Raw genomic sequence first — 25,528 nt, 5'->3', positions numbered from 1 at the left:
TTCAGATCAAAGCTACATACATCTGCTGGACCTGGACCTGGACCTGGACCTGGACCTGGACCTGGACCTGGACCTGGACCTGGACCTGGACCTGGACCTGGACCTGCTCCCAGCTGTGTGTCTCTGAAGAGTGACGCGTCTATGGGAAGATTGATTGACTTCAAAGGTGAAAAGAAGCATCAGAGGTGAGAGACAACAGGAGCAACAAGAGAACATCTAGTAGTTATTTAAATATGCAGAGAAAACTATACAGTATATCTTTACACATGAGAGGAAGAAGAAAATAATAATAATAATAATAATAATAAATCTTATATGAAACCACCTTTCAGGAGACTCAAGGTCGCTGCACAATAAAATCACAACTAGGATAAAATCACACAATTTAACCAAACCATTAAATTTCTTCTTTTAGGAATTACTTTTACTATTGTCCTGGATGAACTCCCATTTATGTTACTGTCTGTCTGTCTGTCTGTCTGTCTGTCTGTCTGTCTGTCTGTCTGTCTGTCTGTCTGTCTGTCTGTCTGTCTGTCTGTCTATTCCCAAAATATAATACAAAACCCAATAGAAAATACAAATTGGGAAAAACACTCTTCACTTCCACACTTTGTAATAATCAACTTAAATACTGGCTCACAGCCGTCAAAGAGGCAACAAAAGGAAAAGGCTGCTCAAGAGAACGCAGGCCAAGCAAACAACTACAATTTTACAACAATGAGTTAACGTTTAAAATATACAAACAAAAGAACCAAACTTAACTCCCAGTTACAGTGCATGGAACTGACCCTTCCTGTTAGAGGCTAAATCTGATCAGTGGAGGTCGTAACACATCACACCTTCAAATACTGGAAATACTTTCTCACTGCGACTTGTGTGTGTTCAGATCAAAGCTACGTACATCTGCTGGACCTGGACCTGGACCTGGACCTGGACCTGGACCTGGACCTGGACCTGGACCTGGACCTGGACCTGGACCTGCTCCCAGCTGTGTGTCTCTGAAGAGTGACAGATCTATGGGAGTAGGAATTGACTTCAAAGTTGAACAGAAGCGTCAGAGGTGAGAGACAACAGGAGCAACATTAGAACATCTAGTGGTCAGATGGTGAACAACAGAGGAATGGATTAAAGTGTTGATCAGAGTTTTGTGTCTTTCAGGATCTACCAGAAGAAACAAGAAGAGTCTGAACTCAACTGTGAGTCTCTGAAGAGTGACTGGTCTATGGAACCTCCTGATAATTTCAAAGGTGGACAAGAGTCTTCAGAAGACAGGTGAGGTTTTCTGTCCCTCTTTGACTCACTGTTGTGATGTTGGGTCTGTACAAAGGTCTCTGAGGTTCTTTCTACTTGGACTGAAGCCCTCAGATGTTCAGCACTTCATCACAGTTGACATGTTAGCATGAGCAACAGTCATGGAGACAATAACAGCTGCTGTGGGACAGACAGGTGCTGTTGGACTCATGAAGAAATCCACAACTTGATGTCAAATACAGTGAATTCATTTCACTGGATCATTCCATCTGTTGTTGAAGAAGTTTGTATCATGTGACGACCAACAGTCTCTTCAGTTGTTGAGTCAAGAAGAAGAATTCTAAATAGTGCAACTACTTTTCTTCTCCTCCACCTGAAGTCTTGTGAAACTTGACACACAACAAACGTGATGAAATATTCATCAAAAGTCAACTTTGATTTGAGTGTTTTTCTTGTGATGCAACATTCACGTGGATCATATGAGCGCCTCAGATGAAGGTCACTGATAAGAGAAGATACTTCAAGTGATTTAAGAGTCACTGATTCAATGATTGAGGGAATGTTTGAGTCGTCAAAGACTGTTAGTTGATCCTCAACAATCATTCTTTCACTCACAGCTGTGTTTCTATCAGCAGTTAGTGACTCTTGGTGACTTCAACTGAAGATGTTCATGAGTCAATGCAGCTCAAAACTTCTCTTTTATTGAGCTTCACGAACTGCTCGTCAAAAGTGCTGCAGACAGTCTTGGAGGAAAGTCGACTCACAAGAGAAGAAGCAACAAACTGCAGCCATGAGAATGAAATCACGACTGAAGTGTGAGACAAACTTGGTTTTCCATGAATGTGGAAGATTCTATCTTAGGTGGTCTGAACATGGAAGAGTCAGAGTCTTGCTCAGATCATTGGTGTCCTTGTAGAAGTAGACAGAACTTATTGACGGCCTGATGTTCTTCACAGAGAGGATCAGCAGGTCTCGGATGTTCTCAGTCTCCAGTGTGTCCAGCAGCATCAGACAGATGTGGACTCCACACTTCAGGTATGTTCAAGTCTTCAGCCTCACCTGCTGACTACAACAGCTGCTAACTCACCAGTCAGCTGCTTCTGCTGCTTCATGAAGCTCTGATCCTGGACAACTCCACCTGTCAGCTTCATACATGAAGTAGAAGGTCTGGTGTGGCTGAGACTCTTGTTTAGTTTTAGAGAGAAGATGAGATTTGAATGTGACTCAGACTCTCTGGTCCTACTCTTGAAGAAAGTATTGCTCAACAGGTCCTGGTTAGACTTGGACTGAGACATACCTCTGGTGACCTCTGTAGGTCACATGATCAAGTCACATGTTTGTGTTTCAGCTGCTGGAGGACAAGGTCATGACCCTGGTGAAGGAGGAACTGGAGAGAGTGAAGAAGTTTCTCAGACCAGGTGAGCAGAAACACCTGGATGATGAGGAAGAGGAGGAGTTGAAGTGTGAAGAGGAGCAGATGAGGAGCAGCAGAGAAGATTTCTTGATGTTCATCCTGAACCTCCTGAGGAGCATGAAGCAGGAGGAGCTTGCTGGTCTTCTGTGGGGAAGTAAGAGGATTTGAACCTTTAACCTGTTGAAAAAGAAAACTTGAATCTATTAGAACATTTGAGATTGAAATTCCTGCAGCTGCTGAGAAGATTGATCTTCAGCTTCTAAAATCTTGTGACTCATGGGACTTCTCTTCTTCAGGAAGTCGTGCAGAAAAGTGTCAACGACTGCTGAAGAAGAGCCTGAAGAAGAAGTTCAACAGTGTGTCTGAGGGGGTCGCTAAAGCAGGAAACTCTGCTCCTCTGAACAAGATCTACACGGAGCTCTACATCACTGAGGGGGGCACAGACCAGGTCAACCAGGAGCACGAGGTCCGACAGATCGAAGCAGCCACCAGGAACCAGACCAGACCAGAAACCACCATCAGACAAGAAGACCTTTTTAAAGCCTCACCTGAGAGAGACCCACCAATCAGGAGCCTGCTGACGAAGGGCGTGGCTGGCATTGGGAAGACCCTCCTGACACAGAAGGTCACTCTGGACTGGGCTGAAGGCAAAGCTCACCAGAACTTCCAGCTCATGTTTCCTTTCACCTTCAGAGAGCTGAACCTGCTGAAAGAGAAGAAGTTGAGTTTGATGGAACTTGTTCATCTTTTCTTTCCTGAAACCAAAGATCTCAGCAGCTTTGAAGAAGTCCAGGTTCTGTTCATCCTTGATGGTCTGGACGAGTGTCGACTCCCTCTGGACTTCCTCAACAGTCGGGTCCTCACAGCAGCTACAGAGTCCACCTCAGTAGACGTCCTCCTGACAAACCTCATCAGAGGGAATCTTCTTCCCTCAGCTCGGCTCTGGATCACCACACGACCTGCAGCAGCCAATCAGATCCCTCCTGAGTGTGTGGACATGGTGACAGAGGTCAGAGGGTTCACTGACCTCCAGAAGGAGGAGTACTTCAGGAAGAGGTCCAGTGATGAGGAGCAGACCAGCACCATCATCTCTCACATCAAGACCTCACGAAGCCTCCACATCATGTGTCACATCCCGATCTTCTGCTGGATCACTGCCACAGTTCTGGAGGACATGTTGAAGAGAGGAGAGACAGGACAGCTGCCCAACACCCTGACTGAGATGTTCATCTACTTCCTGGTGGTTCTGTCCAAAGTCAAGAAGATGAAGTACCATGGAGCAGCTTGGACAGACACAGTTTGGGATCCTGAGAGCAGCAAGATGATGGAGTCTCTGGGAAAACTGGCTTTTGAGCACCTGAAGAAAGGAAACTTGGTCTTCTATGAATCAGACCTGACAGAGAGTGACATCGACATCACAGCTGCTTCACTTCACTCAGGAGTCTTCACTCAGATCTTCAGAGAGGAGAGAGGACTGTACCAGGACCAGATGTTCTGCTTCATCCACCTGAGTCTTCAGGAGTTTCTGTCTGCTCTTCATGTTCACCAGATGTTCTTCAACTCCGAAGTCAACCTGCAGTCAAGAATCGTTGACATAGAAAAGTTCTACCAGAAAGAAATCAATGAAGCTGTAGAAAGTCCAAATGGACATCTGGACTTGTTCCTGCGCTTCCTTCTGGGTCTTTCTCTGCAGACCAGCCAGAGTCTCCTGACAGGTTTGTTGACACAGACAGGAAGTAGCTCCTGGACCAATCAGGACACAGCAAAGCTCATCAAGAAGAAGATCAGTGAGAATGTGTCTCCAGAGAGAGTCATCAACCTGTTCCACTGTCTGAATGAAGTGAAGGACACTTCTCTGGTGGAGGAGGTCCAACAGCAGCTGAGATCAGGACGTCTCTTCACAGATCAACTGTCTCCTGCTCAATGGTCCAGCCTGGCCTTCATCTTACTGTCCTCAGAGGAACATCTGAAAGTGTTTGACCTGAAGAAATACTCTACCTCAGAGGAGGTTCTTGAGAGGCTTCTGCCGGTGGTTCAAGCTTCAAATGAAGTTCTGTAAGTGGATCATTGAAACATCTCTGATATGAACCATGAATGTTTGATTTCCTTCTTCATTCAGGCTGAGAAACTCCAACTTCCTTTCTCTCTTCATGGTTTTTCTTTGACTTTGTTTTGTAAATCCATCATTTTCTAAAGTCACTTTTGAAACAACATCAACTTTTCATTTGCATTTCATGAGCAAACACTTGAACATGTGTCGTGAACACAAACACACAAACACACAAACAGTGAATGAACGACTGTATGTTTCTCCCTCAGGCACAGACAGGGTTTATTTTAGGATTGACCCCGAAATCCAGCGTGAAAACTGAACATAAATGATGAAGAAAATGAAAAGTTAACACAGTGTTAATAGAAACTAACATTCAAACAAAACAACACCTCGTTGGCTGCAAAGAGAGAAAAGTCTTGTTTAATGTTTCTTCAAGTCCTTGAGTTTATGCAAATGAATGTCTCTTGAGCTTCTTCTTAGACTTTTGAACTCTTGTGAGATAAACAGAGAGGAAGTGGACTTTCAAAATAAAACTAAAAACGTTTTAAAGAACATAAATAACATGAACTTAAATCCACTGCAAACTTCACAATAATACAAAGAATATTCAAAGTAGAAACAAGTTACGACAACAGTTAGTCTGAAGCTAAAATGAAAAACACCAGATGATTCAATGAACTCATGACTTGTATGAAAACATTAGATTTTCACTGATTATTATCAAACATTGAACCAGATGGAATCAAACTGATCCATATATTGATTGATGTCCAGAAACAACTTCAAAAATAGTCTCCAAACTTGACAAATGTTTCAAAAGTTGAAACTAATTCAGTTCATGTGAAGCAAACATGGAGAAGAAATGAAGGTGAATGTGACGGAGGATGATTGACACTCCATCTGTGTCACAACATAGATCCACTGGATCCAAAGATGGAGAGAATTCACCTTGAATTTTCTAACTGTAAACATTCAAATGAAGACAACAATGTTGAGAGAGTGCAGGAGTGTGAGTGACAAACACACACACATTGTTTGAGCTTGTATTACCTGCAACACCTTCACACTCACACCTGACACAGTTATGAATAATAACTTTGTAAACCTGTTCATATTGACTTTAAGGTTAAAAAAACAAATAGAATAAATTGACTGAAGTGAATCTTCACGATTGAATCAGTGTCTTGATTAAATTGAAGATATTTTTACTCTGGAAAAGAATTAAACACAACAATTGAGAGAAAACACACAAAAACACTGAGATAAGTAAGTGAATAGAAAAAGAATCAATGATGTGTTATTATGATCAATATACATGTAACAACCTTTTATTTTCATTTGTCTTTGTTGTTTGTTTTGTGACTTATTTTTCCTTATGTTATCTTGTGTTTGTTTCTCATATAAACACAAATCAATCCTCTTGTTGACGACACTCGTCTCTTTCACAGGCTGAGCTGCTGTCGACTGTCAGAGAGAAGTTGTTCACTTCTGTCCTCAGTCCTCAGCTCTCCGTCCTCTAGTCTGACTCAACTGGACCTGAGTGAGAACCTTGACCTGAAGGATCCAGGAGTGGAGCTGCTGTCTGCTGGACTGAAGAGTCCACACTGTCACCTGGAGACTCTCAGGTCAGAACATCATGTCTTCAGCTTCAGAACATGTGAAAGTCAGAGGTGAGACTCCAGAGAGTCAAAGTTGAGTCTTCAGTGAGTTCTTCAATGAAGCAGATGATTCTAAGTGACCTCAGTCTTCAGCAGGTTCTACTTGAACTTGATTTGTTCTTCTGCTGGGTCGTGCTGTTCAGTATGTTGACACATATTTACTGATCTCAGATCCATTCAAAGACATTTGAGAGACTCTTGTGATGTCATAACTTGTTCTGTTGCTAGATTTCAATGCAGGGTAATGTTCATGGTGATGTGAGCATGTGTGATGAACACATCAGCAACTGTATGAAAAGTCAAACATGTTCTTCTTCATCACAATATTCAACAGTGTCGTCTCACATCCTGCTCATATCTTTCATTTCAACTCATCTCTGTGTCACCAACTCACTCCTTCTTTCTTTCTTCATGGTTTTTCTTTCACCTTGTTTTGTAAATCCATCATTTTCTAAAGTCACTTTTTGAAACAACATCAACTTTTCATTTGAATTTCATGAGCAAACACTTGAACATGTGTCGTGAACACAAACACACAAACAGTGAATGAATAACTCTGTATTATTATTTTATTTATTGATCCTTTATTCATCCAGGTTAGTCTCATTGACATTAAAATCTCTTTTACAAGAGAGACCTGGACAGGATGGACAGCAAAACATAGTTACACATGAAAACTATTTCATACAGTATTAAGTGCGTTGGTACAATATCAGAAAAGGATAAAAGATTACTGACTAAAAACATTCACACTTGCTGTTAGAGTTCGACGTCAAATTCCTGACAACAGCCTTGAATTTGTCAAAAGTCACTAGAGTCTCAAACTTGTGCTGCTTCTTCAGCTTCTTCCACGATGACGGCGCAGAAAACTTAAAAGCTGTTTTACCCAGTTCAGTACGAGCTGGAGGAACATTCATAACCTATAATCTCCTTGTAGATACAAACATGCCGATGACTAAGTCGTGGCGAAGAGAGCGAAGGCCAGTGACCTCTTGAGTATAGTGTGCAGTGATGGGTTAAGGGTCTTCAGTTTGTCATGAACCTCAAGGCTCCATGTTACACAGTGTCCAACATCTTTAGACAGTGAGCTGATGAATTCATGTACAACACATCTCCAGAATCAAGAACGGTCAGGAAGGTAGCTTCGACTCGTCGTCGTCGAGCCTAACCTTAGTTTCAGTTTATTTACCAGGTTTTGTATGTGAATTTTAAAGAGATGTGGTCATCAATCATAAAACCCAAGTATTTGTAAAAATACACCTCAATTGCATGACCTTGGGAAGTTAAAATATTGTGATTTATCTCAATCTTTTTGTTATTTGAAAATACCATAAGTTTGGTCTTATCAGCATTGAGAACAAGCTTCAGTTGACAAAGCTGAGCCTGAACTTGATCAAAAGCACTTTGCATGAACTCAAAAGCCTTATTAAGTGAAGATGCAAAACAATACGTTACGGTGTCTAAAACTGAACCCTATTTTTACTCTGGAAAAGAATTAGACACAACAATTGAGAGAAAACACACAAAAACACTGAGATAAGTAAGTGAATAGAAAAAGAATCAATGATGTGTTATTATGATCAATATACATGTAACAACCTTTTATTTTCATTTGTCTTTGTTGTTTGTTTTGTGACTTATTTTTCCTTATGTTATCTTGTGTTTGTTTCTCATATAAACACAAATCAATCCTCTTGTTGACGACACTCGTCTCTTTCACAGGCTGAGCTTCTGTGGACTGTCAGAGAGAAGTTGTTCACTTCTGTCCTCAGTCCTCAGCTCTCCGTCCTCTAGTCTGACTCAACTGGACCTGAGTCACAACTACGACCTGCAGGATCAAGGAGTGGAGCTGCTGTCTGCTGGACTGAAGAGTCCACACTGTCACCTGGAGACTCTCAGGTCAGAACATCATGTCTTCAGCTTCAGAACATGTGAAAGTCAGAGGTGAGACTCCAGAGAGTCAAAGTTGAGTCTTCAGTGAGTTCTTCAATGAAGCAGATGATTCTAAGTGACCTCAGTCTTCAGCAGGTTCTACTTGAACTTGATTTGTTCTTCTGCTGGGTCGTGCTGTTCAGTATGTTGACACATATTTACTGATCTCAGATCCATTCAAAGACATTTGAGAGACTCTTGTGATGTCATCACTTGTTCTGTTGCTAGATTTCAATGCAGGGTAATGTTCATGGTGATGTGAGTATAACCTTTGGATCATCACACTTCTGATTCCACCAATGAAGCTGCTCGTGGATCACTTGTCTTTTATTTGTAAGATTCTGCACATAAATCAAAATACAGTTTGAGGATGGATCGCTCACACACTCGTTGCTCTCGCTCTAGAAACACCACACAATAAGTTAAACACTAAACAATTAAACAAACATATACAATAAAACTGCTTCTAAACAAAGAATATAAAATATGACAATTGAAAGAAAAGGTGTTTCTAACATATTTTTATACACTAATGCTCACAGAGCATCTCCTCCTCCTACCTCATCGCAGTCCTCGAGGCCATAGACATAATTACATGGACGCCGCATCGACTGCTGCCCTCACTAGAGCGGTGTGTATACAGGGCGGCCATCTTGGTACAGTGTCACTCGCTCCTACAGTGCATTAGGTCTATAGAGGAATGATGTGTTTTCACTATCAGTGATCACTCATTTGTCAAGAGGGCAGAACCCGATCACCAACAGCAAGAGACCCTAAGATGCCCCCAGCTCTGCGGTTAGATTTTGGCCAATTTGAGTAACTTCGGATAACTCCTGCTTCAACCGAGACACAAAGTCATGATGGTCAACAACAGTGGAATCAGGGAGAGCATGCTGGAACACAACATCAACAGGTTATCGTGGTGTCCTGCCAAACATGAGGAAAAAGGGTGCGAACCCAGTCGACGGATACCTGCTTAGCTTTTGAGAAATGATCAGTCACAACAAGTACGTCCACGCTTTGATTGACAGATTTCTCAGCAGAACAAAAATCTATGCAAACCAATTCCAAAGCTGCAGATGTTTGAATGCATTCAAGGAGGACACGAAATGCAGGTTCTGGAGTTTTAGCAACAACACAGTGAAAACAGCCCTTTACGTGGTTAATGATGTCACTCTCCAGTCCACTCCAGTGACACAGTGTGTGTCTGACCCTGATGACCTCTGAGTCATGTAAACCACGCAACACCTGACCTTTTAATGAATTTGGGACGATTAACTGGAATATTTTTTGTGTTTAGTTTTCTATGACGTTTGACATAATGAAACGCCATGTTTAGAATGTTGTCCTGTTCTTGCAGTCTGGCTTTTTCACTCTTAGTTAATGAGTCAGACTGAGTGATGTCCACAAGATGAGGAAGAGGAGGTTCTGTGCCTTCTTTCTGGCTCATTCCACCGGACATTTGTGCTTCAAAAACGGCTGATAATTCTTCAGCTGTCATGGAATTTTGTTGGTCTAGTGCAGGGGTGGCCACACAACACAACTAACTAAACAAGAGTCACACAACACAAGTCACAGGACAAAAATCACGACAAGAGTCACACAACATGAGAGCCACATTTTTTTTACTGTGTTACCTCAAAGAGCCACATCATGGGTCACATGAACATCATCCCTTCCTCACACACAGACCTCTGCTTAGCCAGATTTATTGTAAATGTCACACACCAACATGATAATGACAGAATTTGACTTCTACAGTCAGGGCCAGTCATTTTCAAAAATGAACATTGTGTGCACTGTGTGTACTGTACTGTACTGTCTTACACACACAAACTCTCAGTTCAACCAAGTCCACAAACAAAATATAATAATTAAAATATATTTTCTCTCTTACTATGCATGTTGCTTATTAGGACTTCTGTCATTCCTTGCTTTGAACAAACCTCTTCAGATCTGGCTTGTATTATTGCGCGTTGGATGAAAATACCGTATTGAACTCAAGCGAAGCGAACGCGCACATTCAAAAAAACACAAACCCAAACTTCCATATGAACGTAATAGTGTTGGGATCGACAGTTCTTTTGACTGAACTGAATCACTAGAATCAGTTCATTAAAAGGATTTGTTCAGTTCGTTCGTTCACCAAATTACTAACTCAGTGCTTATGAAGCCCAGACTGCAATTTCTTCTACTTCCTGAACGCAGCCAAACAATCCGTTACTAGGTTTAATGATTCAGACCCGAGGTTAACATTCACTGCACTTGAGGGACAATGCAAAAAAAAAAAAGAAAAAAAAGTGCGTTCATGGAAAAGGACCAGTGCACAGACATTCGTGAGAAATTCAGCAAATAGAGAAGATCTTGAGGTGTGTTCACAGCCGAACATGAATCCCTGTTCACTGACCGAATCTGTGCCAACATAAAAACTAAATGTTCTGTAGCAAAGTCTTATCATAGAATCCCTCCTACCGGCACGGTCGCGGCGTTCAACTGAACTGAGAAAGGAATGAATCACTTCATGAAGTGATTTGGTTCAGTACGTTCACTCAAAAGATCGTTCGTTCAAACAAATCGTTCGTGAACGACACAACACTAGAACGTTAGAGCCGCATGAAACCAGGCAAAGAACCGCATGCGGCCCGGGAGCCACGGGTTGGGCAGGCCTGGTCTAGTGCTTCACCCTCATTCAAAGACTGCTCAATGAGCCTTTGACAGTTCGTAGTACACTTGAATGCACCATGCACTTTTTCATCTTCAAGGCCACACATCTTCTCCAACAATGAGACGTAGGTCTCTGTAACAGGTCTATGACCAATGCAAGACTGAACAAATGGTTCTCAAGGGCACCAGTGACCACATTCTTGTTGCCAGGTACATTGTTCGGATCAAAACTATAAGCTGCCAACTTGGACACCGATCTTTGTTCACATGCGTCCAACCAGGGCTTAGTCAAAATGTAGGTTAGGGGATTGTTATCTGTCCAAACTGTAAGATGTCTCACTTTTAGCCAGTGACTGAACTTATCACAAACCGCCAGAAACTCTAGCCGATGAGCAGGTTAATTCAGCTGTGAACGTGAGAGGCTCTTACTGGCAAAAGCCACTGGTCGTGCTACAGTGCCCCCTGGTGGCAACTGTGAGAGGACAGCACCTAACCCATCAAAAGAAGCTCTACAGCAGGAACAAGGGCTCTGTGAAGTCAGGGTGAGCCAGAGTGACACTGTGGACTGAGTCATGTTTAAGTGTTTGAATGCAGCCTTACACTCAGCAGAACAATCAACAGGAGTGAGTCTGATGAAACCTTTTCAATTTAGGTTTGCGTTTTCTGCCTCTGCTGTTACAGGAGACAGGATCAGAAACAAGATCAAAAAGTGGTTTGGCTTCAGCTGAACATCCCTCTATGAAATGGTGATAATACAGGACCATGCCAAGAAATGATCTCATCTTCTTTGCAGAAGAAGTGATTCCATCAGAGTCAAACAGATCAGGTTCTTCCACATCAACCACGGCCTGTATTTTATCAGGGTCTGTCTTTTACACCATTTGCACAAATAATGTGTCCTAAGAACCTTACAGATCTGCAAAGAAAGTTACATTTCCTAGGTGTAGCTTTAAGTTGTTAGCAGCAAGACGCGAAAAAAACATCTCCAACCGTTCAATTGCAACCTCCTCTGATGGAGCAAAAACCAGCAGGTCGTCCAGATAACACAAAAGAAAAGTTCTTATCACCAAATATGGACATCATCATCCGTATAAATGTTGCGGGGCTGTTGGTAAGACCCTGAGCATTCTATTATATTTGTGCAGACCTGTCTGGTGGGGCAGGGGGTCCGCATCTTTCACTGTTCTGGCATCAACCATCTGAAGTCATTGCAAATGCGTAGGTCACCATTAGGTTTAACAACAAGCACAAGAGGAGAAGAAAACTCACTCTGAGATTCACGAATAATCCCCTGTTCCTCCATCTTATTTAGATCCTCAGTTTCTCATATTGACTAGAGGGGTCACGGAGGTACTGCAGTCTGAGAGGCTTGTCGTCCACCAAACAGATTCTATGAACATATTCATTCAACACAATCCATTTTGTGTTTTGAGAAAGTACACTCATAACTTTGGACGAGACATACTACATTTTTTTTAACAATCAAGAGACACTTCACAGGTGAGATCTAAGTCCTCCAGATCCATGTCCTTCAACGTGTGGATGATCATCTCCTCAGACAGCAGTGGATGTTCTGTGTCAACATCACATTAGAATAAACGGGTTCTGGTTGAGGCAAGTCTTGGACTGAGGGGCGAGTGACACATCTGCAACCATAGCATTTATTTTTATAGTGAGTAGCTTCTCAGTAGGATTCAACATCTTCACAGGAACCCAGCCATCCCCCCACAAGGTAGTGACAACTCTTCCTTCCAGGATTTGTGCAGGTCTCACTTTGGACTGTGTTGCTCGATCACAACTGTTTTCCCCACAGTTGACTGAGCAGACGATGACACTTTAGCCCACACTAGATGTTCAGAACCTGGTTGCAGTGTGACACGACTCTTTGTCGTCCTGATCCTGGATTGCAGGTCTTCCTCTTTCCACTCGTCTGAATGTGACAAAATAACTGCATCATCACATGTTGAGGTTAATGATGGAACTATTGAACCCTTCATCTTTGAAATGAGCAATTTCATGATGTTTCCCTGATGTGTGAAGGCAGGTGGCATAAGAACTTGAGGTGAGTTACGTCTTGTGTGTTCTGGAGAGTGACAAAAGAAGCAGAGAAGGTTTTCTCGGCAGTGAGAATATGCAGAGTGTGAACCATCAGCACATACAGAACATGGCACAGCGTCAAGTCCTTCTACTCGGTGTTGTCTCTTGTAGTTGTTACGTGTCCTTCTGTTGTATTGGTTCTGACTCTGGTTCTGCAGCATCTTTTCCAACAACCCCAGCAACCTCTCCATTGTAGAAGAGTCTGGATCAACTGGCTGCTGTCTCTCAGGTGGTTCACAGGCTGCTGTAGGTTAACTTCAACTCTATCCATGTTCACCTCTTCACTATGTCTGGCTGGTGTCTTCAAACTAGTCTATGAAATTCATCCAACACGTCCTGCACTTCACGGCTGACCATTTATCCAAAGTATGGACCGGAATGTGAGCCAGATCTGGGTGATCAAACATTTGTCTTGTTCCCACAAGCAACCTGTGGCGACTGCAGCAGCTTTCTTGAGGCGGAGCCAGTAGTCCTACGGGTCTTCATCACATCTGGGAGAGTTGAATAAAAGTCTGCCAAAGGCACCGATGAATAGCGTTCAGAAGAAAAAAGTTTCCTCAAGAGACCAGACACAGCGTGAGGACGGCGTGCAACATCTATCTCTCCATTTCTATCCCAAACTTCACTCTTTAGCTCGAGCCCTTAAATGTGTGAGAATTTCTTCCACCCGACTCTCCAGTTGAACATCACGTTTCTTGAAATAATCTTCCATCAACTCGAGCCATTCTTCCAACTCAACTTTGTCTGAACATCCCCACGGAAAACAAGAGGAGCCTTGAGTTCTCTTGGTGTTTCGTGTCTAACATGAGAGAATCTAGAAATGTCCGTTGGGAAGTGACTTGAACCATCATGGGCTCCTGAGCTGTTGTGTGGAGCTGATGGAGGGGCTGTCGTCCTTGGATGGGATACCATAGTCTCAGCTCACTGTCCTCCAGATGTTGAACTACATCAGTCATTTGGTCAGTCATGTTGGCATTAGATGAAGGTTGATAGTAGTCCATGTATAGTGGAAGTAGTCGACTCCTTGATTGACAAACACACACACATTGTTTGAGCTTGTATTACCTGCAACACCTTCACACTCACACCTGACACGGTTATGAATAATAACTTTGTAAACCTGTTCATATTGAATTGAATGTTAAAAACACAAATTGAATCAGTGTCTTGATTAAATTGAAGATATTTTTACTCTGGATAAGAATTAAACACAACAATTGAGAGAAAACACACAAAAACACTGAGATAAGTAAGTGAATAGAAAAAGAATCAATGATGTGTTATTATGATCAATATACATGTAACAACCTTTTATTTTCATTTGTCTTTGTTGTTTGTTTTGTGACTTATTTTTCCTTATGTTATCTTGTGTTTGTTTCTCATATAAACACAAATCAATCCTCTTGTTGACGACACTCGTCTCTTTCACAGGCTGAGCTGCTGTCGACTGTCAGAGAGAAGTTGTTCACTTCTGTCCTCAGTCCTCAGCTCTCCGTCCTCTAGTCTGACTCAACTGGACCTGAGTGAGAACCGTGACCTGCAGGATCCAGGAGTGGAGCTGCTGTCTGCTGGACTGAAGAGTCCACACTGTCACCTGGAGACTCTCAGGTCAGAACATCATGTCTTCAGCTTCAGAACATGTGAAAGTCAGAGGTGAGACTCCAGAGAGTCAAAGTTGAGTCTTCAGTGAGTTCTTCAATGAAGCAGATGATTCTAAGTGACCTCAGTCTTCAGCAGGTTCTACTTGAACTTGATTTGTTCTTCTGCTGGGTCGTGCTGTTCAGTATGTTGACACATATTTACTGATCTCAGATCCATTCAAACACATTCGATTCTTAGACTTTTGAACTCTTGTGAGATAAACAGAGAGGAAGTGAACTTTCAAAATAAAACTAAAAACGTTTTAAAGAACATAAATAACATGAACTTAAATCCACTGCAAACTTCACAATAATACAAAGAATATTCAAAGTAGAAACAAGTTACGACAACAGTTAGTCTGAAGCTAAAATGAAAAACACCAGATGATTCAATGAACTCATGACTTGTATGAAAACATTAGATTTTCACTGATTATTATCAAACATTGAACCATCAACATAGTCCTGTCAATCAAGTCTGAAGCCATGTTCGAGTCACTAGATGAACCATCTATAGGAGATTCACTCAATAAAGACTCACAGCATGGATCAGTGACCAGAAGATGATTTGACTTTAGACTCACTAAAATAACTGAGTCGACGCTCGAGTCACAATGACTCGTCTGGGTCGACTCTTGAGTCACGAATCACTTAACCAGGTGCAGTAGTGAGTCACTCTTCACGAGTCCCAGTGTACTGGAGTCACAAATCACGAGTCACGAGTCTGATAGGTGCGACCAGAGTTGGACTCGAGTCCAAGTCGTTGACTCGAGTCCATCTCTGCCAAAAGTATTGTCTTCAAACATGGAAGATTGTTTCAAATATCAATGAAAGCTGACAGTAAATCCTGGTTTGACCCTCCTAGGCCTCCATAGTCAAACCTGCAACTACAGAGAAAACATTTGAAACCTGGAGATTTAAAGGAACGACATGTTTGAACAATGATGGAGGAAAACTTTGAAGACTTTGATGAATGTGAAAAAATATCATTAGAAAATAAGAAAATAAGAAACATCTTCACTTGAAACATGTTTATGAATCATGAATAAAAAGTGTCACCAGATGGAATCAAACTGATCCATATATTGATTGATGTCCAGAAACAACTTCAAAAATAGTCTCCAAACTTGAGAAATGTTTCAAAAGTTGAAACTAATTCAGTTCATGTGAAGCAAACATGGAGAAGAAATGAAGGTGAATGTGACGGAGGATGATTGACACTCCATCTGTGTCACAACATAGATCCACTGGATCCAAAGATGGAGAGAATTCACCTTGAATTTTCTAACTGTAAACATTCAAATGAAGACAACAATGTTGAGAGAGTGCAGGAGTGTGAGTGACAAACACACACACATTGTTTGAGCTTGTATTACCTGCAACACCTTCACACTCACACCTGACACGGTTATGAATAATAACTTTGTAAACCTGTTCATATTGAATTGAATGTTAAAAAACAAATAGAATAAATTGACTGAAGTGAATCTTCACGATTGAATCAGTGTCTTGATTAAATTGAAGATATTTTTACTCTGGAAAAGAATTAAACACAACAATTGAGAGAAAACACACAAAAACACTGAGATAAGTAAGTGAATAGAAAAAGAATCAATGATGTGTTATTATGATCAATATACATGTAACAACCTTTTATTTTCATTTGTCTTTGTTGTTTGTTTTGTGACTTATTTTTCCTTATGTTCTCTTGTGTTTGTTTCTCATATAAACACAAATCAATCCTCTTGTTGACGACACTCGTCTCTTTCACAGGCTGATCAACTGTGGACTGTCAGAGAGAAGTTGTTCACTTCTGTCCTCAGTCCTCAGCTCTCCGTCCTCTAGTCTGACTCAACTGGACCTGAGTCACAACTACGACCTGAAGGATCCAGGAGTGGAGCTGCTGTCTGCTGGACTGAAGAGTCCACACTGTCACCTGGAGACTCTCAGGTCAGAACATCATTTCAAACAAACACAAACACACACATGGATGTAAACAGTGAATGGATTCATGTTTCTTCATGAAACCTTTTTCACTCTGAGAGGATTTGAATGACTTTTCCTCGACTCATGAACTTGGTTCTAGAAGTTGATATTTCATGAACACAACAGGAAGGTGAAGAATATTTCAAGTCATCTTGACATATTTATCAACTCAGTCTGGAGACTAAACTCTAGTATTTCTATCATGACTCGACAGTAAAAGACGTTCAAATCATTGAATGTTGAAGAAAACCATCAACAATTAGAACAAACTCTCTTCTCTGGTTCTTGAAGCTTCCATGAGACGCAGGTTGATCTTTACAAACACACAACACAAGTCACACAACACAAGTCACACAACACAAGTCACACAACACGAGTCACACAACACAAGTCACACAACACAAGTCACACAACACAAGTCACAAAACACGAGTCACACAACACAAGTCACACAACACAAGTCACAAAACACGAGTCACACAACACAAGTCACACAACACAAGTCACACAACACAAGTCACACAACACAAGTCACAAAACACGAGTCACACAACACGAGTCACACAACACAAGTCACACAACACAAGTCACACAACACAAGTCACACAACACAAGTCACACAACACAAGTCACACAACACAAGTCACACAACACAAGTCACACAACACAAGTCACAAAACACGAGTCACACAACACGAGTCACACAACACAAGTCACACAACACAAGTCACACAACACAAGTCACACAACACAAGTCACACAACACAAGTCACACAACACGAGTCACACAACACGAGTCACACAACACAAGTCACACAACACGAGTCACACAACACAAGTCACACAACACAAGTCACACAACAAAAGTCACACAACACGAGTCACACAACACGAGTCACACAACACAAGTCACACAACACAAGTCACACAACACAAGTCACACAACACAAATCACACAACACGAGTCACACAACACGAGTCACACAACACAAGTCACACAACACGAGTCACACAACACGAGTCACACAACACGAGTCACACAACACGACTGACACAACACGAGTCACACAACACGAGTCACACAACACGACTGACACAACACGAGTCACACAACACGACTGACACAACACGAGTCACACAACACGAGTCACACAACACGACTGACACAACACGAGTCACACAACACAAGTCACACGACACGAGTCACACAATACAAGTCACACGACACGAGTCACACAACACGAGTCACACAACACGAGTCACACAACACGAGTCACACAACACAAGTCACACAACACGACTCACACAACATGACTGACACAACACGAGTCACACAACACGAGTCACACAACACGAGTCACACAACACAAGTCACACAACACGAGTCACACAACACGACTCACACAACACGACTCACACAACACGACTGACACAACACGAGTCACACAACACAAGTCACACAACACGAGTCACACAACACAAGTCACACAACACGAGTCACACAACACGACTCACACAACACGACTCACACAACACGAGTCACACAACACGAGTCACACAACACGAGTCAGACAACAAGAGTCACACGACACGACTCACACAACACAAGTCAGACAACACAAGTCACACAACACAAGTCACACAACACGACTCACACAACACGACTCACACAACACGACTCACACAACACGAGTCACACAACACGAGTCACACAACACGAGTCACACAACACAAGTCACACAACACGAGTCACACAACACGAGTCACACAACACGACTCACACAACACGAGTCACACAACACGAGTCACACAACACAAGTCACACAACACGAGTCACACAACACGAGTCACACAACACGAGTCACACAACAAGAGTCACACAACACGAGTCACACAACACGAGTCACACAACACGAGTCACACAACACGACTCACACAACACGAGTCACACAACACGAGTCACACAACACAAGTCACACAACACGAGTCACACAACACGACTGACACAACACGAGTCACACAACAAGAGTCACACAACACGAGTCACACAACACGAGTCACAAAACACAAGTCACACAACACGAGTCACACAACACGAGTCACACAACAAGAGTCACACAACACGAGTCACACAACACGAGTCACACAACACAAGTCACACAACACGAGTCACACAACACGAGTCACACAACACGACTCACACAACAAGAGTCACACGACACAAGTCACACAACACGACTCACACAACACGAGTCACACAACACGAGTCAGACAACACGAGTCACACAACACAAATCACACAACACGACTCACACAACACGAGTCACACAACACGAGTCAGACAACAAGAGTCACACAACACGAGTCACACAACACGAGTCACACAACACGAGTCACACAACACAACTCACACAACACGAGCCAGACAACAAGAGTCACACGACACGAGTTACACGACACGAGTTACACAACACAAGTCACACAACACAAGTCACACAGCACAAGTCACACAACACAAGTCACAAGACACAAGTTACACAACAAAACTCACACAACACAAGTCACACAACACAACTAACACAACAAAAGTCACGCAACAAAAGTCACACAACACGAGTCACAACACAAGTCACACAACAAAAGTCACCCAACAAAAGTCACACAACAAAAGTCACACAACACAACTAACACAACAAAAGTCACCCAACAAAAGTCACACAACATAAGTCACGACACAAGTCACACAACACGACTCACACAACACAAGTCACACAACACAAGTCACACAACACGAGTTACAACACAAGTCACACAACAAAAGTCACGCAACAAAAGTCACGCAACAAAAGTCACAAGTCACACGACACGAGTCACATGACACAAGTTACACAACACAAGTCACACAACACAAATCACACAAGTCACACAACAAAACTCACACAACACAGGTCACACAACACAAGTCACACAACACGGGTCACACAACGTGACTCACACAACACAAGTCACATAACATAACTCACACAACACAAGTCACACAACACAACTAACACAACAAGAGTCACACAACACAAATAACACAACAAGAGTCACACAACACAAGTCACATGACTCACACAACACAAGTCACACTACACAAGTCACACAACATGACTCACATAACACAAATAACACAACACAAGTCACAAAACACAATTAACACAACAAGAGTCAAAGAACACAAGTCACACAACACAACTAACACAACACAACTCACACAACTCACACGACACAAGTCACACAAGTCACGCAACACTACTCACACAACTCAGACAACACGACTCACACAAAACAAGTCAAACAACACGACTCACACAAGTCACAAAACACGAGTCACACAACACGAATCACACAACACAAATCACACAACACAAGTCACACAACACAAGTTACAAAACACGACTCACACAACAAAAGTCACAACACAACTCACATTACATGAGTCACGCAACAAAAGTCACACAACACGAGTTACAACACAAGTCACACAACAAAAGTCACGCAACAAAAGTCACAAGTCACACGACACGAGTCACATGACACAAATCACACAAGTCACACAACAAAACTCACACAACACAGGTCACACAACACAAGTCACACAACACGGGTCACACAACGTGACTCACACAACACAAGTCACATAACACAACGAACACAACACAAGTCACACAACACAACTAACACAACAAGAGTCACACAACACAAATAACACAACAAGAGTCACACAACACAAGTCACATGACTCACACAACACAAGTCACACTACACAAGTCACACAACATGACTCACATAACACAAATAACACAACACAAGTCACAAAACACGAGTCACACAACACGACTGACACAACACGAGTCACACAACACGAGTCACACAACACAAGTCACACAACACGAGTCACACAACACGAGTCACACAACACGACTCACACAACACGAGTCACACAACACGAGTCACACAACACGACTCACACAACACGAGTCACACAACACGAGTCAGACAACAAGAGTCACACGACACGACTCACACAACCATCACTCGCACAACACAAGTCAGACAACACAAGTCACACGACACAAGTCACACAACACGAGTCACACAACACGAGTCACACAACACGAGTCACACAACACGAGTCACACAACACGACTCACACAACACGACTCACACAACACGAGTCACACAACACGACTCACACAACACGAGTCACACAACACAAATCACACAACACAAGTCACACAACACAAGTTACAAAACACGACTCACACAACAAAAGTCACAACACAACTCACATTACATGAGTCACGCAACAAAAGTCACACAACACGAGACAACAAGACACAAGTCACATGACACAACTAACACAACACAAGTGTCACAACGCAAGTCACACGACACAAGTCACACAACACAACTAACACAACACAAGTCACACAACACAACTAACACAACACAAGTCACACCACACAAGTCACACGACACGAGTCACACAAAACAACTCACACAATACAAATCACACAACAAAAGTCACAACACAACTCAGACGACACAAGTTACACAACACAAGTTACACAACACAAGTTACACAACATATGTCATGCAACATGAGTCATGCAACAAAAGTCACACAACACGACTCACACAACATGACTGTCACAATACGAGTCACACAACAAAAGTCACAACACAACTCACATGCCACGACTAACACAACACAAGTTGCAGAACACTAGTTACACAACACGAGTCATACAACACAACTCACAAGACACAAGTAACACAACACAACTAACACAAGTCACACAAGTACACAACACAAGTCACACAACACAAGTCACACTACACAAGTCACACAACACGAGTCACACAACTAAAGTCATATAACACAACTAACACAAAAAGAGTCACACAACACAAGTCGCACAACACGACTCACAACACAAGTCACACGACACGAGTCACACAAGTCACACAACACAAGTCACACAACACGACTCACACAACACGAGTCGTACAACACAACTCACAAGACACAAGTAACACAACACAACTAACACAAGTCACACAAGTACACAACACATGTCACACAACACAAGTCACACTACACAAGTCACACAACACGAGTCACACAACATGACTCACACAACACAAGTCACACATCACAAGTCATATAACACAACTAACACAAAAAGAGTCACACAACACAAGTCACACGACACGAGTCACACAAGTCACACGACACGAGTCACACAACACAAGTCACACAACAGGACTCACACAACACAAGTCAAACAATATGAGTCACACAACGAGTCAAAGTCGAGTTACACAACACAAGTGTGAGTGGAGTTACACAACACCAGTGTGAGTGGAGTCACACAACACCAGTGTGAGTGGAGTCACACAACACCAGTGTGAGTGGAGTCACACAACACCTTACACAACACCAGTGTGAGTGGAGTTACACAACACCAGTGTGAGTGGAGTTACACAACACCAGTATTAGTGGAGTTACACACCAGTGTGAGTGGAGTTACACAACAACAGTGTGAGTCGAGTTACACAACACCAGTGTGAGTGGAGTTACACAACAGTGTGAGTGGAGTTACACACCAGTGTGAGTGGAGTTACACAACACCAGTGTGAGTGGAGTTACACAACATCAGTGTGAGTGGAGTTACACAACACCAGTGTGAGTGGAGTTACACAACACCAGTGTGAGTGGAGTTACACAACAGTGTGAGTGGAGTTACACAACATCAGTGTGAGTGGAGTTACACAACACCAGTGTGAGTGGAGTTACACAACAACAGTATGAGTGGAGTTACACAACAGTGTGAGTGGAGTTACACAACATCAGTGTGAGTGGAGTTACACAACACCAGTGTGAGTGGAGTTACACAACACCAGTGTGAGTGGAGTTACACAACAACAGTGTGAGTGGAGTTACACAACAGTGTGAGTGGAGTTACACAACAGTGTGAGTGGAGTTACACAACACCAGTGTGAGTGGAGTTACACAACACCAGTGTGAGTGGAGTTAAACAACAACAGTATGAGTGGAGTTACACAACAGTGTGAGTGGAGTTACACAACAGTGTGAGTGGAGTTACACAACAGTGTGAGTGGAGTTACACAACAGTGTGAGTGGAGTTACACACCAGTGTGAGTGGAGTTACACACCAGTATTAGTGGAGTTACACAACAGTGTGAGTGGAGTTACACAACAGTGTGAGTGGAGTTACACAACAGTGTGAGTGGAGTTACACAACACTAACACTAACACTGACATTAAACACAAACACACATCAATCCTCTCACAACAGTGAGTCATGTGATCATTTATACATCAAGTGTTGAACTGATGAAAACTTCATTATTTCATGTGTTGATCAAGTTGATCTTGATTGAAATCAAAGTCTTCAAATGTTCACACAATCATGTGATGATCTTATGAACGTCAAGAGTTCAGTGTTTCCTCCAATCAAGGCTTTCAAGGCAAAATAGAGAAAAAGTCTCTTGTTGACGTTTCCGTCTCTTTCACAGACTGAGCTTCTGTCGACTGTCAGAGAGAAGTTGTTCACTTCTGTCCTCAGTCCTCAGCTCTCCGTCCTCTAGTCTGACTCAACTGGACCTGAGTCACAACCGGAACCTGCAGGATCCAGGAGTGGAGCTGCTGTCTGCTGGACTGAAGAGTCCACACTGTCACCTGGAGACTCTCAGGTCAGAACATCATGTCTTCAGTTCTTCTGATTTAATGAAACTGTTTCTCCTTCATTACAGTCTGTCAGCGTGTAAGATCTCAGCAGGAGGTTGTTCTTCTCTGGCCTCAGCTCTGACATCTAACCCGTCCCATCTGAGAGAGCTGGACCTGAGCTTCAATCATCCAGGAGGACCAGGACTGGAGCTGCTGTCTGCTGGACTGGAGAGTCCAGACTGGAGGCTGGAGACTCTCAGGTATGGACGGAGCAGCAGAACTCACTGACTGAGCTCCAAAGATCTTCTGAACATGTGATCAGAAGCAGAGAGATGTGAGTGTGTGACGCTGCTCAGACTCTTCATCTGAACTGAGCACATGAATCCAACTCTCAGAGCTTCTCCATGTTCTCCTGCTGGACACCAGTGGAAGAACAAGGAGACAGTGGAGACTGAGCGAGTGTTTCTAGATCCATCTTTGTTGTGGTCCACACAGTCATGAAAGAACGTCCACTTAGCAGCATCTGAAGTCAAATGAATCTGATCTTCTCAATGTTTCTTCCTCCAGGCTGGATCACTGTGGACCACAGAGGTTAACATCTGGACTGAAGATGTGTAAGTTTGATTTGATTGATGGATGAGAACTCCTTGACTCTGTCAGCTTCTAGTGGAGCAGTTGTGATGTTGAGATGTTGTTACACTTGAATCTGCTGATGGAGCTTCATCAAGTCCAGGATGATGGTGGAGATGAACACAGAGATGTTTCAAGAACATGAAGAAACATCATGTTAGCTTCATGCTAGTTTAGCTGCTGACTTGATATGGACACACTGGTGTCAATCAAATGATGATTCTGGGATGTTCCTCCTGGTTCTTCTCTGGAGGTGGTCCCAGTCTCAGAAGACTGTTGACTTCACTTTGATGATGATCTCCACTAGATGTCAACAAACAGAGCAGCCCTCCCTGGCTTGCTGGGACACGGAGTCCATGATTGTCTTGAAGTGAAAGTTCTTCCACCATCATCACCTCTCGTGTCTTCTTCTCTCAGACTTCCGTCCACTCTCACTGGACCCGGACACAGCACACCGGCGCCTCCTACTGTCCAAGGACAACAGGACGGTGGAACTTGTGCCGCAGGATCAGGATTATCTGGACCATCCCGACAGATTCCACCGGTGTCTTCAGGTGATGACCAGAGAAGCTGTGACTGGACCATGTTCCTGGGAGCTGGAGTGGAGAGGAGGAGCTTCTATCGCACTGACTCTCAGAAGAGACGGAGGGAAAGAAGACGAGTCTGAGTTTGGACAGAACCGTTATTCCTGGAGTCTGAGCTGCTCTGATGATGAAGGATATAAATTCTATCACGATAAGAAAGAAACTGTCATCAAGAGTCAAGAAGTTTCTCACAGAGTAGGAATGATGATGAACTTTAGTGAACCTGGATATTTGCAGTTTTACAGTGTCTCCTCTGATGGAAAGAAACATCTCGACACCTTCTTCACCTCCACTGAACCTTTGTACCTGGGATTTGGACTCACAGAGGTTCCTGGTTCTGGTTCCTCAGTGTGTGTGTGTGACCTGAGTGTGTGAGTGTGTTCCTCCAACACACTTGTGTCGCTGCTGTCAATCATCATTAAAGTGCTGACAGTGATGATGGAAGAAATCTGCTCCTGAAACAAACGTGTTGATCTGAATGTTGTTGAAGAAACTCTTTCATCACTTGTTGAGTCGACTGAAGACTTGAAGTTCAGTGGAGCACGAGTCACTCATGATGTTCATCATGTTTAATAAAACATTTGCTTTAAAACTTTCAAGAGACTCAAGGTCACTTCACAATAAAAGGTTAGAAAGAAGGTCAGACAGGTAGATGTGAGGTCAGACGGGTAGATGTGAGGTCAGACGGGTAGATGTGAGGTCAGACAGGTAGATGTGAGGTCAGACAGGTAGATGTGAGGTCAGACAGGTAGATGTGAGGTCAGACGGGTAGATGTGAGGTCAGACGGGTAGATGTGAGGTCAGACAGGTAGATGTGATCATCAGAACCGTCAGAGAAAGTTCTAGAAGTTCTTTTTCATCTGGACTCGTGGCTCCAGAG

The 25,528-nt window shown here is 42.8% G+C and overlaps 1 protein-coding gene across 5 annotated transcripts in view; it reads left to right on the top strand.

Moving 5' to 3' along the window:
• Positions 1-25,247, top strand: part of LOC148083044 (NACHT, LRR and PYD domains-containing protein 3-like) — a 214,352-nt gene extending 189,105 nt beyond the window's left edge. For 4 of the 5 annotated variants that reach the window (XM_087786166.1, XM_087786169.1, XM_087786167.1 and 1 more), the window contains 14 exons: positions 6-185; positions 887-1,060; positions 1,159-1,272; positions 2,208-2,286; positions 2,600-2,819; positions 2,962-4,720; positions 6,167-6,343; positions 8,099-8,275; positions 14,501-14,677; positions 16,483-16,659; positions 23,284-23,460; positions 23,521-23,694; positions 24,002-24,048; positions 24,482-25,247. In XM_087786166.1, coding sequence (XP_087642292.1) covers positions 6-185; positions 887-1,060; positions 1,159-1,272; positions 2,208-2,286; positions 2,600-2,819; positions 2,962-4,720; positions 6,167-6,343; positions 8,099-8,275; positions 14,501-14,677; positions 16,483-16,659; positions 23,284-23,460; positions 23,521-23,694; positions 24,002-24,048; positions 24,482-25,023 — 4,174 coding nt within the window. In that variant the 3' untranslated portion in view covers positions 25,024-25,247. The remainder of the gene's footprint in view (positions 1-5; positions 186-886; positions 1,061-1,158; positions 1,273-2,207; positions 2,287-2,599; positions 2,820-2,961; positions 4,721-6,166; positions 6,344-8,098; positions 8,276-14,500; positions 14,678-16,482; positions 16,660-23,283; positions 23,461-23,520; positions 23,695-24,001; positions 24,049-24,481) is intronic. The other variant, XM_087786170.1, reaches the window with a different exon arrangement.
• The last annotated feature ends 281 nt before the right edge of the window (positions 25,248-25,528 follow it).

Source organism: Callionymus lyra, chromosome 3 (assembly GCF_982586985.1).
Source record: "Callionymus lyra chromosome 3, fCalLyr1.hap1.1, whole genome shotgun sequence".
Taxonomy (NCBI): Eukaryota; Metazoa; Chordata; class Actinopteri; order Syngnathiformes; family Callionymidae; genus Callionymus; species Callionymus lyra.
This window is presented reverse-complemented; position numbering and strand designations above follow the sequence as displayed.